Source organism: Pantherophis guttatus, chromosome 2 (assembly GCF_059756535.1).
Source record: "Pantherophis guttatus breed Tessera chromosome 2, ASM5975653v1, whole genome shotgun sequence".
In the NCBI taxonomy this organism is placed as follows: Eukaryota; Metazoa; Chordata; class Lepidosauria; order Squamata; family Colubridae; genus Pantherophis; species Pantherophis guttatus.
In genome coordinates, this window is record NC_142064.1 from 153,027,013 (window position 1) to 153,046,653 (window position 19,641).

At 39.6% G+C, this 19,641-nt stretch overlaps 1 protein-coding gene across 2 annotated transcripts in view; it reads right to left on the reverse strand.

Moving 5' to 3' along the window:
* Window positions 1-2,027: 2,027 nt before the first annotated feature.
* SDK2 (sidekick cell adhesion molecule 2) overlaps window positions 2,028-19,641 on the reverse strand; it is a 418,564-nt gene continuing 400,950 nt past the window's right edge. For both annotated transcript variants that reach the window (XM_060688791.2, XM_060688790.2), the window contains 8 exons: window positions 18,579-18,716; window positions 17,381-17,542; window positions 15,211-15,336; window positions 12,365-12,529; window positions 12,083-12,223; window positions 9,982-10,120; window positions 9,722-9,848; window positions 2,028-4,275 (listed from right to left, as the gene is read on the reverse strand). In XM_060688791.2, coding sequence (XP_060544774.2) covers window positions 3,922-4,275; window positions 9,722-9,848; window positions 9,982-10,120; window positions 12,083-12,223; window positions 12,365-12,529; window positions 15,211-15,336; window positions 17,381-17,542; window positions 18,579-18,716 — 1,352 coding nt within the window. In that variant the 3' untranslated portion in view covers window positions 2,028-3,921. The remainder of the gene's footprint in view (window positions 4,276-9,721; window positions 9,849-9,981; window positions 10,121-12,082; window positions 12,224-12,364; window positions 12,530-15,210; window positions 15,337-17,380; window positions 17,543-18,578; window positions 18,717-19,641) is intronic.

Genomic DNA, 19,641 nt, shown 5'->3' on the forward strand with positions numbered 1-19,641 from the left:
GTTCCATAATTAGTATATAAATGATGAAGGACAGTTTAAATGACTTCCTCCAAAGACACTGACTGGATCCATATACCATGTTAAGTCTTAATATGATTGGCTTGGCTTGGTGTGACGTGTGAACCTACCATCGCAACATAGAGTTGTATGAACCAAATCAAAGCTTGAGTATAAAAAATCTTTTTAGAAGGGGAAAAAGAACACCTAACTGGTCATGCAGTGCATGAACCAAGTATGAAATTTGGAAAAACCTCCTCCGTCCAATCAAGTTTCTCCTAGATGTAAACATTCTCCAATTTAGCACCGTAATAAACAAATGCATTAATGCTTTTAACCTTGAGAATATTGACAACTTCTAAGAAACTTGGGAAAAAAAATCAGGTCTCTGCCTTTTCAAAAGTTAAGGAGAGATGAAGAATGCCTATACATTTCAGAACTCTATGTGCAAATTCATACAAAGGTATGTCAGCATAAACTTAATATTAAGTAGTAAGCAATTTGCATATGAATGCTCTATATTTATATGACAATATGTGCCACATAATGATGGTGTTAATTTATGAGGATTTTTTTAAAACCCTTTTCTGAATTACATTCACATTTATTTGTTGCCAGAGTGCTATAAAGGTTGGTCATTTTTGGCTTACTTGTGTGGGACCTCTCTGGATTTTATAGTATTTGTATGCAGGATAATTCTATTTGGATCATCTGAACATATGGGTGCTTACACCACCAATGAAGTTTCTTCTTTATATTTACAATGATAATTGTTTTTTTTTGCAATAAGAACACTAAATCTTTAGGGGTATAATGTTAGTAGAGATATTACTGGAGGACTATGCCCGATAACAACCTAAAATATGCTCAAACATCTCTTTCTGTGGATATATATATGAAATCTGGGTATTTTTCAGGAAATAAATGCTACTTTGAGGAAAGATTTCTATGCCACATTCAAACCTGTTTATGTGTGGTAAAAATAAAGACATCCTCAAGCAGAACTCAACTCCTGGTCAGCAAGAATATTAAAATCTTTCATATTTATCCCTCTTTTTTTCAGAATGTTTATTTGCAGCCCAGACTACATGTCTGATTTTTTTTTTAAATTAATCTCTCTTCTAATGGCTTGACTAAGCCCATCTGTGACTGGTGTGCTAATAAAGCATAAATTGAAAATTTCTCGGAAATCACCTCGGGTCAGAACAAATCATACCCTGTGTATGAATGGATGGTACCAAAGTTCCTCATGATTGGCTAACATGTAGTTTGTATAGCTGTCTTATTTTTTTAAAATGGCGACCAATCTTGGGAGATTCTTAGTAATGTAAATGTTTGATTGCTGGAAAAAAAGCAGGTTTGAGATGGTCTTTTTTGAATAGAAAATGACACTGAAAACAATGTAGATTGCATCCTTTAGTGAACATTTTTATGCAGTTTCTTTTGGAAGCTCTGCCAGTTACTGCATTGCATATATAGCTACAACTACGATATCTTGGTTTGTATTAGAATCAAACTGTATTACCGGTATTTTGTTCAAAACAAGGAAGCCGCTCTGATAGCGTCTTCAAAAGAAACATGGAAGGTCTATGAATTAGGCTACCAAATCTGGACTTCAAATTTCTCGACAAGCTCCAGCTACAGAAAATCCTTCCTTTCCACTATCATGAACAGAAAAATGTAAACTGGCTGGCTTTGGAATTCTGGGAGTTGAAGTCAACACATCTTAAAGTTGCCAAATTTGAAAAACACCGGTGTAATTAATAGTTGCTCTGCCTGTTTTAATATCTTCAATGGTACACATTAGGTTTATGAGCTTGTTGAATCATCTTTTGGATTAAATCAGGTCACCAAGTTTCAAAGCATCCAAATGGTGGCCTGAAGATCCTTTTCCATGATTATTTTGCTCCTTCAAATAGGCAGAAGTTTACGATCCTTCCTGGAAAAAAAATTATTTCATTTTATGATTGATCGACTTGTTACGAGACGATTAGTTCAAAGAGGTGAAAGAACCATAAAACCATTCAAACTGCAGTTTGATTCTTTATTAAAAGGACCCGATGTGCCAGTTCAATGCTTTGTAAACCAGGCTTGGAAAACAATGTGCAAATAAAGGCATGGGGTGAGGTGGAGGGAATATGATGAAGACAGCTATAGCCAAGGAAAGAAGATAACCCAACAAAAGTGGAATGGTCACCCTTTTTTCTCTTTCCCCCTTTCCCCAATTATTCCTGGACTTTTTGCTCTGGCCCAAAACTCTATTAGAAAAAAAATATGGCCGCTGCAGATCTTGGGACTCAATAGGCACTCTGTGTGTGTGTGTGTGTGTTTGTGTGTTTGCGTGTGTGTGTATATATATATACTCTATTAGATGCTTAGAAACAAAAATAACTTTTATCTGACCCTTGCGCTAAAATATTTTTTTTAAAAAAGCAAAAAAGGGAGAACTGTAACTTTCAATGTATTTTGCCCCTCATTCAGTTCCACACCCTCTCCTTATCCTAATATTTATGGGCTGTGAATAATTTATTTTTAAAAATCCCTTAAAAGAATATGGGGAGAAATTTTCCACTTCCATGGATCTGTAAAAGAGGTTTTACTTTTGAAACCAGAGGGGTAAACACCGCAATGAAGCCAAAGAACAACTCCCCGGAATGATCCAATACAAAAGGGAGCTCTGCAGGATTGACTTTAGCACATCTGCATCTCGTACCCGATACAGCCCCTGTCTGCATTTTGCTCCTTCAAATTGCATTTGATTTGGACCAGGGTTTCTCCCTTTCCTTCTTTCCTCCTTGCCCAGTGAAGTGAATGGGGGAAAAAGGATCTGAGAAGACATGAGGGGGTGGAGACACCATCCAACCATGTGGGGGTAGATGTCTTGAGGCTTGGTTGGATGCAGATGCATACTTCTCCCACAATACGAGAGGAAGACCACTTTCAGTAGAGGAGATATACCAAGAGCACTGATTGCCCGGTGAAAATATCACAGTTCCTTTGAATGCTGCAATTTTTTCTCCAACCGTTCTCAAATGCACTCTCTCCCGTCATCACACAAAATGCACAGAAAGAAAACAATACAGTACAGAGTCTAGTCAGCACCGTTGAGCTCAGCTAAATTCTGCATAGCCTCTGGCTGTGAATGGAAGAAGGTGTCCCGAGTGTGGTTGCTGCTCCTCCCACTTAACCCCCTCTGGTTCATTCAAAGGTAGGCAACAGTCTGGGAAGCATTTCAAAGTTGTTCTGGCTCCCTACAACTGCTGCCGTGGCGTGGCTGTGGCCGTGGTGAGTCTCTGCAATCTCCGTTTCTTATTGGCCAGTTGCTTAGCCACCAGGAGCGTATTCACACTGACAAGTCCTTTGAGCTTCATCCTTGCATCTAGCATATAGAGCATTGACTGTAGCAATTCAACTGGCTCCTATTTACAGCTCGCAGAGCCCTAACCCGTTCCCCTCCGAGGAAAGCTTTGGTTGGAGAACAAAACAAACAAACAAATCAAAACCCGATAAACTATTCTGAGAAACATCAACTTACATTTTTTTTTCTCTGTCTAGAAAACTGATCTGCAGGGAGGTGTGACTATAATACCAAATGTCCTCTTAGCTTCGAGGCTCCCAGTTTTACCCTGTTGCCTTCCACCCTTCTTTCAACAATAGGCCTGAAAAACAAGCTTATCTCCTATTTTGCTCCAGATGTTCATCTGCAGACAGATGAATTCCTTTGAGGAGCACTGTGCAATATTAGAAACAGGAGCCATCAGTGAATTCAAACTCAGTTATGCCTGATTGTCTCCAACAACTTCTCATTACTTCTGAAAAAGTAACACTCCTGGACCCAAAAGTCATGGTTATTATTAAATCCATCCTTTTTTGTTGTTACCCCTTTTTTTTCTCTTCTTCTTCTTCTTCTTTCTTTTAGACACATCAAACAAAGGAAGAAAACCCAGCAATAGGGGCTCTGGACCCCGGGGCAAGGCTACTGGGTGGTCGGTAAAGAGTGCTCTGCTGACTAGGTGGATTGACTGGAGTTTGTGGGGTTGGAGTCCTACTGGGTTTGGGTCGGAAGAGGCTGCCTTGTTGGGTACTGGTGCTGTTGGACAAAGGGCAATGGTCAGGATCCCCGGAGTCACTTTCTGTATAACTGTAGGCCTGTGCCCGGGAGATGCCCTTCTGCTGGCGCCTCCATGAGTTGTAATAAGTTGGGTCACTGATGTAATGGTTGACAAAAGAATGGGCTTTCTGATGGTTCTGATCCACTTCGTACTCACTGTCACTTCCCTGTGAAGAGAGATGGAAAAAATCGGTTAGAGCAAGGGTGTCCAACCTCATCGCATCGCGGGCCGTTTTTTGATGTATCGGGATTGTTTTTGCCCTTGCGGAGCTGGGGTGGGCGTGGCCTGCGCAGGCTGTATCTGGCCTGCGGGCTGCATGTTTGACATCCCTGGGTTAGAGGAGAGAGAAGCTAATCACCTTCTGGGTAGCCACCAAAGAAAGAAAATAAATTACTGAGCTAGGGCCTGCCTCTGCCCTTCAGGCAGAACAAATTCACACTTGGTATGATGTCAAATGAACCCACCACAGGATAAAGGCAATACGAAACTCTTTCTCACACATCCATCAGTTTGTGAACTCAGATAAATTGTGTGAAATTTCTCTAGATATTTTTTAAAAAGCAAACTGGGAAGTTATAAGTAATCACACAGAGAAAACTTTTCCACAGTATTATGATATCTATGGATTTTTTTTTTCTAGACAAAAATGCACTACACACTACACTATATCGTTGTAACTTTGTTTGGCCTTTTATACTTTTCTATTACCTTGTCTATAATTGGCTTTTATACTTTTCTATAATTGTATTCTTTGATTTTTAGCTATCTTGGGAATATTTTATATCAAATACATACTATTAAATTTATTTTTTAAAGTATATTTACAGTTATAGATGGGCTGTGGGTTAGTTTGGAAGCAACAGTGTACTTTTCATTATTACAATGGAAATCCTTTCATTCTTTCAGGACCTTACATTGCACTTACATCTTTCGTTTAAAGAACCCCGTGAGGCAGGTTAGACTGAGAGTGGCTGGCCCAAAGACACCTAGTAGGTTTCCATAGCTGAGTAGAATCTGGATCTCCCTGCTCCTAATCCAACACTCTTGCCCTACAATGCACTTTTAACATTGAACATTGCATAAAACTGTGCAATAATTTGGCTATTAAAATGGTAATTTGGGAGGCTGTGCTCTAGTAGTGTGCTGCAGCTGCCAAAAAAAAAAAAAAAACCACAAAAAACAAAAAAACAAAAAACAAGAAACAAGAAACTGCCAACACAGTCCTAGGCTGCATCAAGAGAAGGCTAAGATCAAGGTCATGTGAAGTGTTAACAACACTTTATGAGGCCTTGATAAGACCACACTTGGAATACTGCATCCAGTTTTGGTCACCACACTATAACAAATGTTGAGACTAGTCTAGAAAGTGTGTAGAGAAGAGCAACAAAGATAAGCTAAAACTGAAGGCTTTAGCTGAAGATAAGCTTAGACTGAAGGCTAAAACAAATGAAGAATGGTTGAAGGAATTGAGTATGTCTAATTTAATGAAAAGAAGGACTGGGGGTGACATTATAGCAATGTTCCATATTGCCCATATTCCCCAAAGTCCTATCACAAAGATGAGGGGGGTGGGAGGGGTTCAATCTATTTTCCAAAGTACCTGAGAGCAGAACAAGAAGTAACTTATGAAAACTTGTCAAAGAGTGATCCAACCCAGAACTAAGAATAAATTTTCCCACAGTAAGAACTTTCTAGTATTAAAAGTCATCTGCTGGTAACTGAATATTTATTCTCTGAGAACATCTGTATTTTAAAGAATGTTATAGAGGGGAAAAAAAGAAAAAGAATTGGGCAGGGCAGGGCAAACTTGGCACATTTTCCTCCTTTCAACTCTGCCTCTGTTCTCGTTAATTGAATTCAGCTTCTCCGCTTGCAGAAGCACAATAGAGATCTTTCATAAGAATCCCCCCCCCCCCCCGCCCAGCTAGGGAATAGATCAAATCGCAGGTTTCAGCTTGCTTAGCGCTCCAAGAGTTTTTCAACGGTGGTACTCATTTGCACTAATTTCATCGGTGAGAAGGAAGTGGGAGACAAGAAGGTGATTGAGAAAAGTGAAACCAAGGTGATCAGCAAAGAGAGAAAGAAAGACACTGTGTGCTTCCCCCCCACCCTCCCCAATGTCTAAAACAGAGAGATGGGAAGGGAAATGTGCAGGCCCCTTATTTCAGAGATACATGAAGCTAAGCAGCAATGGCCGGGATGATGAAGTAATACAAAAGGAACTTCCAGATCATACTGCAAACGAGACTTTGATTATAAATTGGCATGTTCACCTCGTAAATCAGTCATTAAGCCATTTAAGTGTGACATCTTAATGCTCTTGCTCTAACATGTGTTTTTATATATTCTTGTTTTAGAAAAAGAAGGCAGTCATGACATTTCACCGAAAATGTTCAGTGTCCAGTCATGTTGCTTTATATGTTGATGGCCAGTTATGTCTTATTAAAAGAAAGAGGAAGTGCATACAATAATTTCAAATATGGGTGCGGCATTAGAACAACTATCATTTAAAAAGTGGTGCAATGTATTCCTTTATAATAGAACAGACTGTGGTCAGATGACTTGTGTACCTGTTTAATCTGTTAACCTGTGCTTATAGTTCTTGGATGTGACTCTTCAATAGAGAGCTGTCTGCTTCAAACACAGAACTGTCTGGCCACACTAGTTGTAGAGGACTTGTCATGCAAGTCTGCAGCCCTCAGTCTCAGGGGCTTTGTGATCCTCTCTCTACTCCTTTAAAAGCAATGGCATGTGCTTCACCCCACATTTACTACACTACATTTTATAGATTACCTTGGGACTGCATCAGATAGTTCTCGACTTATGACCGATTGCTTAGCGACTGTTTGAAGTTACAAATAGACCTTCCAGAGGGTACTTATAACCTGGATTCAAAGTGTCATGTGACTGCATTTTGAGCTTTTGGCAACCAAACTGCATTTACATACATTTACAGTATCCTGCAGTCACATGACCACATTTTAATGACGGTTTTGCCAATAAAGGTTATTTATTTTCAAGTTTCTGGCAAAATCAGCCATAGAGGGTTCTATGGGTTCGCTTAACAACCACAGCATTTGTCTTAAAGACCACAGCAATCACTTAATGACTGCCACAGTAAAGGTTGAAAGATTTACGTTCATCATAATTCCTGACTGTAATGGGCAGGCTCCATTATGCTTATAATTCTAGGGCCACTTATATGGTCCTGTGTGTACAGCAAGGATCATGCTAAATCAGTACAACTGTGTTTTCTGTGGCATAAATTGCCTCCAGGAAATCCCACAGCACTTTGAAATGGCCTTTTCAGGTTCTTCCACAGATGCTCTCTGACATCATGGGGAGTTTGCTGAAGCCAAACCTAATCTAAAGAACAGAAATAGACGTGTGCACAGCTCAGTGATCTGGATTTGAAAGGTGATTGAGAGCAGACAGGACACCAATACTAGCAAGTTCTTAAAGCAGCTGCATCTTCTCCTGGGCTCACATGCCACTCCCAAAGATTAGGAATTAATTTAAGAAGGGGCTGCCAGGTACAACAGACATGACTACAAATCATCTTTTCCTCTTTAAATCCCTTTCACTGGATGCCCTAAAAGAAAATGCTACAAGTTCAGTAAGATTTGAATTTAAGTAAGCTTATTTGATACGTACGAAGCTTGTTCCTGTTGACATGGTTAAGTCTGACATTCATTTCTGTCTTTGGGAGATAAGCGTTTCTGTAGACAGTAACTGTCTAAACTTAATTCATTAATGTATGAACATTTGCCAGCATGGTCACTAGAATCTTTGTACAGGATTAAGGGATTATGTAGAAAGTCCTTGATTTCAACCAGCAATTCTGGAAGCTTGCTGGAAGGGCATTCTTTTTGCCTGGGCTGGTGTTCCCACCTCCCCAACAACACTACAATTCAGACACTAATGACATATTCTGTTAATCTGAGTAAACTGGGGACCTGATGCGTTTATAAAAAGGTCCTCTGAATATTCCAGAGCTTTGCTGATAGCTCCAAGGATATTTAGTTGCGATATCCGGGAAGAATATGTGTGGAGAGATTTGCACCTAGATGTACTTCTGGCATGGGTATTTGGCTGTCATAGCGGTTCTTTCTGCTAATTTCCCTTGGGGGGTGATGAGGGCTAGTTGAGGGCCAGGCCATTTGGCAAAGATTCTGTTCTTAAACAAAAAAGGACAAAGGAACCGTTTTGCTACAGCCTGGCAGGGTTGCCAACTCCTGTTAGCCTCCGAATTGCTATGCCTGTCGCCATTGGCAACAGTGCAAGGAAAAGAAAGGCCTGGCTGTAAGACGGCCTGTGTCCTAATCCTGAGTTCCTGAGACAGATGTCCCTCTACTCCTCCCTTAGTGGTACTCAGCTGCCTCCGCTGATCAGCATCCCTTTCCCCAGAAGGATGCGTAGGAACATACATCAGCAACTCAAGGAATGTTTTAATCCTAGGATAAGTTATTTCCATGTTTTAGTTTTTTAACGCTACATACTTGCTGCAATGACACTGCATGCTTATTCTTTTAAACATCAGACTGGACTCTTAAGGGGAAAGGCAGTATGTATGATTAAAATATTATAAAATTCGTACTCGGGACTGAAACAGACAGGTTGGTGTCCGATGACCCCTTCACCCAGGAACTAGGGACATGGGTGATCCTGTATATAGAATTGAGCTTGTGATTTTTAGAGAGACGTACTTAACAATAGCACTCTCAACTATGTCCTTGACAAGTGAATCAAGAGAGCATATGTACCTGGTATAGAGGACAACTGGAAATGAGCACTTAAGGGCGGCATATGAATTGAACCAATAAATAAATAAATAAATTTGTTTCACAGCATTCCATTCCTTAAAACGAATCTCTAATGTTTGGCTTGTTTTGGGCAATCTGTATTAAACAGCCCTGCTGGCACTCAGCTTTTTAGCATGTGCTGTGGTAAAAAACCATACAAAATAAACAGACATCTGTTTTACACTTGAGCATAACCAACCCTCAGAGTAAATCTACATGAGAGCTGTGAAATCTTGAGATAAGGAAATCTAGTATTTAAGCAGAGCTTCAGATGGAGAGAGAGAAAATGCGGAGTTAGAATCTAGTCTCAAAACTATACCAGCTCAGTTACTAGTTTTGGGGGGAACTGATGACAGAACAATAAGAAAAACCACCAGAGTTACTTTGTGTGGGAAAGCTGGTGGAAATCACTTTTTCTAGTGAGTAATCATCAGGTTTCTCTATTCGAACAATCCAATCTATTGAAAACTATTTTCTGATCACAGATGACCAGGCTTCTAGCAATAAACCTAGTAGAATCCGTCAGTTGGGACAAGCTCAGGGAAGTCAGTGAAGTGAAATACTTATTGTGTCCAATGATTATATCTCTGATCCTCTGATTATATCATTTTGTCACATTTTTTTTTTAAATCACCTATGGCAAAAGTTTGTTTTGGGGGGTGCCTTTATACCCCTTGAAATCCCTGTAGGTTTATTTTGGAGTGCATATACTCAGTCCATTTCAAATGGGCTTTTGTGACATTCCTAAGACGCTCTGTGGTATTGCAGCCCAAAACGTCTCCCCTTCTAGCCTTAACTAGCATGGCTTACTTGTGAATCAGATATTTCTGAAGGCTTCTCAGTAAGGCTGCTGCTCTCGGCTGGAATGAGGTCATTGTACTTGGTAACATCTTCATCTGAGTAGTGCAGTGAACCTGGGCTGGGCCGTGGTGGGGACCTTGGGAGAGACAAAGAAACTCTGAGATGTCATTCAGAAGGAAGCCTGTTTTGAATGGAAGAGCAAGGGGCCGCTCCCAGATTTGTTTATCCCCCACCCCCTTCTTCTCACGAGTCTTGGAAGCCTCTGGTACCTTGTATATATTCCATTCTTCCTGCAGAAGGAATTTTTTACTGACATGCGTCGATTGTTCAGTTCTAGAGCAGGGAAGCTGCTCTCATCCAGGCTGACCATCTCACCATGGCTAAGTGCATTTGACTTGGAGTTGCTCCCTAAAATGGGGAGAGGAGAAGGAAACAAGAACAGAAGCTGTTAGTATTTTGGAGTAGTATTGGAGTAGTATTTTTTAGAGCACAGAGACTTCTGCCAAGCTCTTTTCTCTTCCAAAGAACACATTTCAGAAGTTTGTTCTAAACTTTCTGAATTTTTAATTGTGAGTCATCAGTGAAAAACAAGACCTAGCTCCCCTCTATAAGCTGCCATTTGATGCTTTATGCCGAGTGAGCGAAATAAATGTCCCTGTTAACACAACATAAGGCATCATTTCCTGACTTCAATCTCTTACATTGCACCCAGGACAACATTTCTACTATAATTTTAATATAATTCTTCTCATACTATTTCATATCATTTACCTCTTCTTTATCTTCCACAGGAATAATATAGGGTAATTTGGGTATATTGGAATTTGCTAAATGGAATTAAGGATTTACTTCAAGTACTACAAAATAGTTTTTTTTAAGGAAATCAACATTAACTTCCTAATTAAGAACAAGCCATTAATTGTCTCTCAATATTCCTAATCCTGAAATATGGGTGCTGAGCCCTTTTGGGATTCCTAGCAGTGGTGGGTTGCTACCGATTCACCCCGGATCAGGAGAACTGGTAGCGGCAGTGGCGGGAGGCCCCGCTCACCCGCCTGGATGCTTCTGCGCGCATGAGCGCACTTGCACACGCGAGCGAACCGGTAGCAATGGATTTTGAAACCCACCCCTGATTCCTTGCATTTACCTTTCCAATAAGGGGATTTGGGGAAGGATCACTTCCCAGCAATAAAAGCTTTACATGACTATTATAAGAGACAGTCCACAGTCCTGGCCTCTTAGAGTACTATGACCAAAACTATGGAGCACTAAAGCCAGCCAGTGGAGATGATACTCTGTGGTACATGATGGATTTCATGTAAGGCAGCAGAGGAATGGTGAAGTCACACAGAATAGGTTTTCCTTTAGAGAAGTTTGTGCAAGGAGAGAGGGGAAAAACTGACAGGTGCGTGCAAAACTGCATTGGCTATGTTAAGAATTGCTTGAGGATTTTTTAAAGATAAGTTCCAAAGCATTCAGGTCACCTACAGCAAACTTTTTTATATGTGACTTATCTTTACAAGAAAGTAATGCTTACCACTGAAGTGGTTCAGGAATTTAGCTAAATGGATATAGTTAATATGGTCACAAAATCAATGGTTTTAATTAGCATTGCTAATTCCCTATTAGGGATGGGATTAACAGGGAGAACTCCTGTGTAGTCACTGAGATTATTTTGCACAGCATTTTGCTGACAGAAACACTAACATCTTGAATCTTGCATTTGAAGGCAACCCAGGAACTGCAACTGGTGCAAAATGCAATGGTTTGGTATCTGATGGATATTACTTATCCCAAGAAGCCTATAAAGATGCTTTGGCTTCCACATTGGTTACCAGTTGGTTTTGGGTCAAAGTACTGGCTTTGATGTATAAAAGTTTATATAGCTTGGTATTTAGATACCTGCTGGACTACTTTCTCCTATCCAAATTGTCCCGGGCAGGAGAAACTTTTGATCACACCACACTTTTGTGAAATAAGGGGAATGGAGACCAGGTTGTCCCGCTTCTCAACTGCTGTGTCAGTCTTATGAAATACCATCCCCTTAGAATTAAGATTTGCCCCACCCCTTCTCATGTTTTATAATCTATCAAAGACGACACTTTTCCAAAGAAATTTTGGTGGAATAATTTGTTACCACCATCTTATAATTTTGATTGGTTAAAATGGTTACTTTTATATTTACCCTGGACTTTTAAATTGGTTTGGATGCTTTTTCTAATTGCTTGCAAGCTGCTGTGAGTTTGTACCAATTTGGTGGCACACAAGCTGGCTGGCTGGCTAGATGGATGGATATTTGATGTGTAGTGCCCTCAATGGAAAACACTTGCTTGTGGCAAATAAAAGGTTTGAGACAAAGCTAGTACTCACCTGAATCAGATTTCTTGGCATACTTCTTACTCTGCCCACGAATGATAAGGACAAAGACTAGGAGGAGGATGAAGATGAGTCCCACCAAAGCAATGACCACCAAAAACCACCATTCTTCATAGAAGGGATTGGCTTTTTGAGCTGGAAAACAGGAAGAGGAATCAAGTAATCTCTCTCCTGTAAGGATACCTATGCCCCATGCACATAGTTTCCAATAGCTTTTACTTAAAGGTTAGTTCAAAGCATGCTGACATGACAGAAGCTGGATTCTATCCTTAATACCTGACACTGAAGGGGATGGACTGCTAGGCGTCCCATAGCCGTAGTCATTGACGGCAATGACTCGAAAATCATAGCTGACACCCTGCTTCAGAATATCCATGCTGAAAGTGTAAGAAGTCACTTCTTTGGGAATATCCTTTATGAGAATGTCCCACAGCCCCTCATCTGGAAGAGAAAGATATCAGTAAAGTTGCAATATGAAATGCAAAAATACAGGAATACACAAATACATGTCAAACGTAGGAGAATGGTGTCCTGTGGGCTGGAAAATGACTTTAGGGTCCCAATTCTAAAAATGATGACAGAAACATGCAAGCAATTTGTTTACACAATTAATTGTGGCATTTGTTTGATTTGTACAGCAGGAATCTTTACTTTTTAAAAATACTTGACATTTTACGTACAATTTATCCAAAATATTCTTGCATGCAGAATAGATATATACTGTAGGTATTAAAAAAATTAAAAGGAATGTCAATTCCAAAGAGCAGTGAGCAGAGTCCCACAATGGTTGTGAAAATGTCATTGCATAGCAGGTTCATAGTTATCTCGGAAGATTTACTTTTAATTAGTTGCAGTTGCAGCCAGTTCAGAATATAGATCACGTTGTCTCCTCAAACTGTGTAATTCACAGAAGATGTGCAGGGATGTCTTTGATGGAAGATTTACCTTATAAACTCACTGAACATTTTAGAATTTTTGCTGATTTTAAGCATCAAAGAGGAGTCACAAAGAGCATGTGCCAATGATTTTGTTTTAGCACAGGCCTGTATATTTGACCTATATGGCAGTAGGAAACATATTTATATGATTTATGAGTTATCTGCATTGTACAGCTGTCGGCTGAAGCATCATGGTACTTACATTATGCATTCTTTATTGGAGGACTGCCTTATAGCTCTAGCAGCCAGATTGATTGCGTCACATGATTAACAGGGACCAACATTAAAAATTAATTTCTGGGGCTTCTATTTACCCATGGAATAAATGCTATGGAGATGGAAAAGGAAGTTCTGATCCAATCTTTAGAAAGCCAGATTCATTTCCTCAGATTAATTTCCTTTTCTTGTAGAGATCCTTGGTCTTTTCTATGGTCTTCTTAAATTCCTGCTTTTACAGGCAGCCGCTATCATCACAATTGAGCCCAAAATTTCCACTGCTAAATGAGACAGTCGTTAAATGAGTTTTGCCCCATTGTATGACCTTCCGTGCCACAGTTGTTAAGTGAATCGCTACAGTTGTTAAATTAGTGACACAGTTGTTAAGTGAATCCAACAACCCCATTTGACTTAGCTTGTTAGAAGGTGGCAAAAGGCATGACCCCAGGACACTGCAACCATCATACATATGAAACAAGGAGGCAATATGATCTTTATTTCTTCTGAAAATCCAGGGTGGCATCCACATTTAAATAGGTTGCATTCCAAGGAGTTTACAGTCTAAAAATTGATGGGAGTGTTAAAGACAAGGGGATGGAAGAGGAAGCATGAGGAACACAAAGAAATGCTCAGATGTAATTTGATTTTTCTGGGAAGGGGGAAAGAATCCATAATGACTTCATTGGGGGAAAAAAAAAGAACTTTAAAGATGGATTTGTATAAAAAGAGAAAGTACAAGGTAGTTCGGTCGGGAGAGAGATTCAGGACAAATGAAGGTGAGAATGGAATTAGAAAGGAAAATTATGAAACTGGGAATCCAAAGACAGGGGTATACAGGGTGCAAAGATCAGAAGACCAATTATGACTCATTTCACATATGATGCTTTCAAGTCTAATGACGACTTGGTGAAAAAATTCTATAATGATATCTATCTACTAATATGGCTGCATCTTTGTTCAGTTTTGGTTCCTTTGGCTGTGTACAATATTAGCAACATTCATAGGTGCACATAAATAATCTAATACAGGTACTGTTAACTTTCTGTGTCAGGATAAGTACTCTCAGTCTTTCACACATTCTTTGATAAGCGTTCTAGATTTAATGATAATTAATAACCTCCATGCCCTGACATCTGTTCATTTTGAGGTCTGTGAAAGACACTTATTCGCAGCAGCTTCATTAAAAAGGAAGCCCAAGTCTATTTCACAGCAGTTGGGTGATTTATGTCCTTGTATGTAGCCAGCTCCTGGCCTCTGGGTTCATCAATCATCCCTTTTAGCTGAACATTTCATTTTCCGGACTTATCCTCTTATAAGAGGGAGAAAGGAGCAAGCTGAATATACAGTCACAGTATCCTTTTGGAGAGGAAGACTCCCCAAAAGTAAATCAATTCAATGAGATTTTTGGCTGGAAAGAGGCAAATGCATCAATGGGGGGAAAGTGCATTTAATGTTTCATTCCACATTATGGAGAGATTTGAAATATATTAGTTTCATGTATTCAGAGGGAAGTTCCCAAGTCTGGATATTCAGTTTTTTAAGCATCTCACAACTGTTACGTCATCAAGAACCAGAAGAGGTAATTTCCAAAATGTGCGTAGCTAGAATAACCGTGCTATGAAAGAACTACTAATGTGCTCTAATTAATATTAACACCTTATATGAATATATGATGTTACCCATGGAAGAAACTAACCTTTGCTTAATTTACCATTTTTGTCTAGTTTTTCCATAAGGAAAATAATAATTCCATCTCATCTCTTCTTTGACTAGATTATTCAATCACTTCTTATCCAGAGGTAGCAGAAGAACACACCCAAATAAATTACTCATTTAGAGATCTTCTGGAAGAAATGGGGCTCAAGGTAAGAAAGTTCAGTTGATTTTCTGGCTGTTCAAATAATCAAAGGAGCCTGGAGCCATGGGTGAAACAATCAAAGGAAGGTGAACTGAATCCAGTATCGGTACCTGAAGGACGTGCTTCAATGACGTATCTGGTGATGGGTCCTTTCCCTGGGTCACCACTCGACCAGTGGATTGTGATGGCCGAACCATATCTGGAGATGAAGGGCTCACCAGGAGGACCTGGAGCGCCTGCATTTTTTTAAACAACAACAACAACAACATCATATATCAGTGGAGAAATTATGCTATGAGGCAACACAAAGACTGCAGATGAACCCTATAAGAATCACGCTTTATAGCAGGGCTCTCCAAACTTGGCAACTTTAAGACTTGTGAACTTCAACTGCCAGAATTCCTCATGGTGGCTGAGGAATTCTGGGAGTTGAAATCCACAAGTCATAAAGTTGCCAAGTTTGGAGACCTCTGTTTTAGAGGGTGGTAGAGAATGCTCCTTTAGTATTGAAACAGTGTTCTTGTGGAGCTGATGGTGGACCTTGCATTTCCTTCTCCACATTGTCTATCTCCAGTGGCCTTAATTATATCATCTTCTAAGCAGACATCAACTTTGACAACTTAGTCCTGATCCAAGTCTCTTCTGTGCTTTAACTAGGGTCAAATAAGAGTGTAAGAAATGGTTTGGGTGAGAAACAGACAAGGTCCCCCCCGCCCTTCAAAGGCTACATTTCTTTTTTCAAAAACTTTTTCAACATTTTTCCCCAGACTGAGAAGGAATATGAAAAGTGACATCATCAGTGAACTACTGGGCTAAATTTTACAACCTGTTTTTAAGCATGTTTGGATGTTGCCTAATTCAATACTACAAAATAATGTATTATTTAGTTACAGTCCAGTCTCAGCCGTGAAGTTTCACTGGGTGGCTGAAGGCTATTAAGCTTTCTCAGCCCAACCTAGTCATAGGGTTATTTGATATGTGGGCAGAGGGAGGGGAATGGGAGGAGGAAATGAATATTTCATTTCAACTCTTGAATGAAAGGCAAGATATAAAACTAAAAAATATAAATAAAATATTTTAGCACTAAATAATAAATGAAAGACAAAAATGTTACCAAAGTTGTGTTTTGATGCTTAATTTTGATTACAATTCTGGTGGGCTGCAAATACCACAAAAATGGTATTTTACAGAGTAAACTATTTTATATTCATTTCTTGTTATCCACATACCTGCTATATTTAAAAAGCAATTTTTGAAGCATTAAAACATAGATTGAGCTGATTCATGAATTTATAATATAGACATTTTGGTTTAATGTGGATGTTAGTCATCTGGTTAATTAAACAATATACCTTGCTATTTATAGGCATTTGCCAGCTAGGGAAAACATTCCATGTGCAAAACTGAAGTTGCTGCCAGAGAGAATTTTTTTTCCAGATACTGGGTAATCCACATTTACTGAGCTTAAAAGGGCTTGTTTACAATGCTGGACTTAACACTGGAACATATGAAGGAACAACTGAGTATGCACAATAGAGATTTGTTTTACAGTTGAGATTCCTTATATCACACATACACAATGGGCTCTGGCATTAGAGGTTAGTAGTTTCAGATTATCCTATGATGTCTTTTTTCTCTTTAAGAACCCACATGGGCCACATGAGTTGATGGCAACTTTTTCAATGATCTTTGCTAGGTCAAGGAATAGAGAGACACTAGAATATTGGGGTCAGGGGACAGTTCAGAACAATGATATTGTGCGTAATTAGCCATTATATTTATTTGTGGAGTTCTCTCTTGGCTTTCTATGTTATGATTGTACAAAACCAGTAAAGAACAACTGCTTAAGTTTTGATTGATTGAGGTATACATGAGGCATGGCTCACTCAAGACACGTTGAGAAGAATATTCTTGTTTTGAAGAATTCTAGGAACTTATATATCCAAAACAGCCACCTACAAACAAGGCCTTTTGCACATTTTAATCCATTCTGTCCGAAAATGAAGAAAGAAGAAATATAATTTTGCCACACTAATCAACAGACTTGGAAGACAAGGAGAAACACTTCCTTAAACATGAAACTGAATCCAGTACTATTTAAGCATCTCAGATTAGGCAGGCTCCTATTAAAAACTGGAGTCATAGAGGAAGTATTTCCGGGCATGGTGGTGGTTTATTACTGGGCATGGTCCTAGTTTAAATACTAATAGTTAAGGTCTGTTAAGAGTACGTGAAGAATGATGGAGAAAGGAATCTCATCTCTCAGTTTCCTTGATGTACCTTCCCCTGGCCCTGTGGTGATGTTGGCTTCTACTTCTGGACCATAAATGAAGGTCTTGGCTCGAATTCGGAATCGGTAGGTGACCCCTTCGGACAGGTCCTTGACTTTCAACCATAAAGGACTGTTTCCCTTTACATCCACGGTCACAATTTTGCTGACCCCTGGAAGGCAGAAAGATGCATATTGTGAGATGGGTCCAGGAGATTGGGTAGAGTGGGGAATAAAGCATGATCAGGGAACAACCAGTAAAAGCACTCTAGTCTGGCACAGGGGATGAGGCTGCTACCTAGCCATTCCAGGAAAAGAAGCACTGGCTGATTTCAGTACCCCATTGTCCATGATATTCTACTGGGCCACTTGGCAGGATTGGGTCTTGGGAAGACTGTTTTACAGTGATCCTAATCCTTTATAAATAAATAAATAATAAATAAATAATTTTATTTCTATACCGCCCTTCTCCCGAAGGACTCAGGGCGGTGTACAGCCTATTAAAAGCACAAAGACAGACATCAATTAAAAATAATTAAAATTATTAAATAATTTCGGCTCAGATTTAAAACCCCAAAAATTTTAAACACCCAATTTAAAATCATTACATTGATAGCCCGGCCTGGCGGAACAGCAGGGTCTTGAGGGCACAGCGAAATACACGGAGGTATTATGTGAGAACACAGTAAGAAAGTGGTATTGGGAGCTACAATTTGACATCTATGTTGTTGAATTATGTTGATTCACCGGGCTCGACTTTGCTTTTTGTGTTACATGGACTGACATTGGGGTACAAAGATAGATAGATAGATAGATAGATAGATAGATAGATAGATAGATAGATAAAGATAGACAGACAGAAAGACAGACAGACAAACAGACAGACAAATAAACCAATCACCAGGGTTCAGGTTGTCTGAAGAATGCCTTTATCTTTTAATATGATTAAGTTATGGCTATTAGGATCCCTTGCCTTTATTGCTGGGGGTTTACTGATGGTTTATACAGCTGAGATGTAGAAATACAATTTTAAGTTCAAAAGGTCCTGGTTATGGACAGTCTAACTTTTTAAATCTGTAGTCCTATAGTCATAAATTAGAACATTCTCCTAAGACAGCAAGGTGTGTTCCCTTGCCATTCATTGTTGTACTTGATTTAGTAAATCATGCACACCCAGACTTGCATATCTGCTCCCTGTAAGTTCCTTACCATCCACAGGCATGCAGGGTTCATAAATGAGCCGGTAGCCTTCCAGGATTCCATTTGGGAAGACCGGGGGCTCCCAAGACACATTCACAGAAGTTGTGGTGAGTTCACTGAATTTGACAGAACCTGGGGAACTGGGGGCTTGGAGGAGAGAAAAAAATAAAATTAGAAGGAAGAGTACTGCTATATTACATGATCTAAAACAGGTGTAACCAACCTTGGTAACTTTAAGACATATGGACTTCAATTCCCAGAATTCCCCAGCCAGCCATGTTGGACACAGTTGGACACCCCTAAATTGAAGTTATAATGGCTATTGACCAAGAGTCTGAAAAATGAATGATAATCCATTAAGGAAAATGCAGTTTCCCCTTGAATACAGCCACTGTACAGCCTTTTCTGAACAGCCAGTGAAGGGAGACAAAGTGACCGGGAAGTCAAAATAAATGTGGAAGCCAAGTGAACTGTGACAACCACCAAGAGTCGCTGGGAGTTAGGCAGCATATGCTGTACATTTAATACATTATTTAACAATTAAAACAGGGGAGACTGTAGATTGGGAAGTCAGTGGAAGAGGAGACATTGAATTACATAACTGTGTTTCAAAGGACGTCTGAATCTCCCAAAGAGCATAGGACTCTCTCGGTCCTTGCTTCCACACCCAAATTTTGACAACAGTCTTCCAAGTCCTTTCTTTCTATGTGCGGCCATGTTCAGCACAAAAACTGTATGCATCCTGCTGCTTCCTTTGGCTGAACTGGTTGAAGGGGATGGAAAAATTGAAGGAGACAGAAATCTGGCTGGCGAGAACTCGATTGCTATCTATGTTTATGCTAGGTTGACTTCAGGTGCTGTGGAGCTTCAGCAAATTATCAGGGCAGAATTTTTTCTTTTTCTTTTTTACAACTATAGTAGGAAAGAAGGAAGAAGTCAAACCCAAATCCAGAAAAGGAACTAATCTTGGATGTCTATTTTACTAGAATTGCCTAAAATGACTTCTCAGCTGCGCTAAACCTTTTTTTAATCTGCTGGGATTGAATAATTCCCTCTGGCTGGTTTTGAAAAA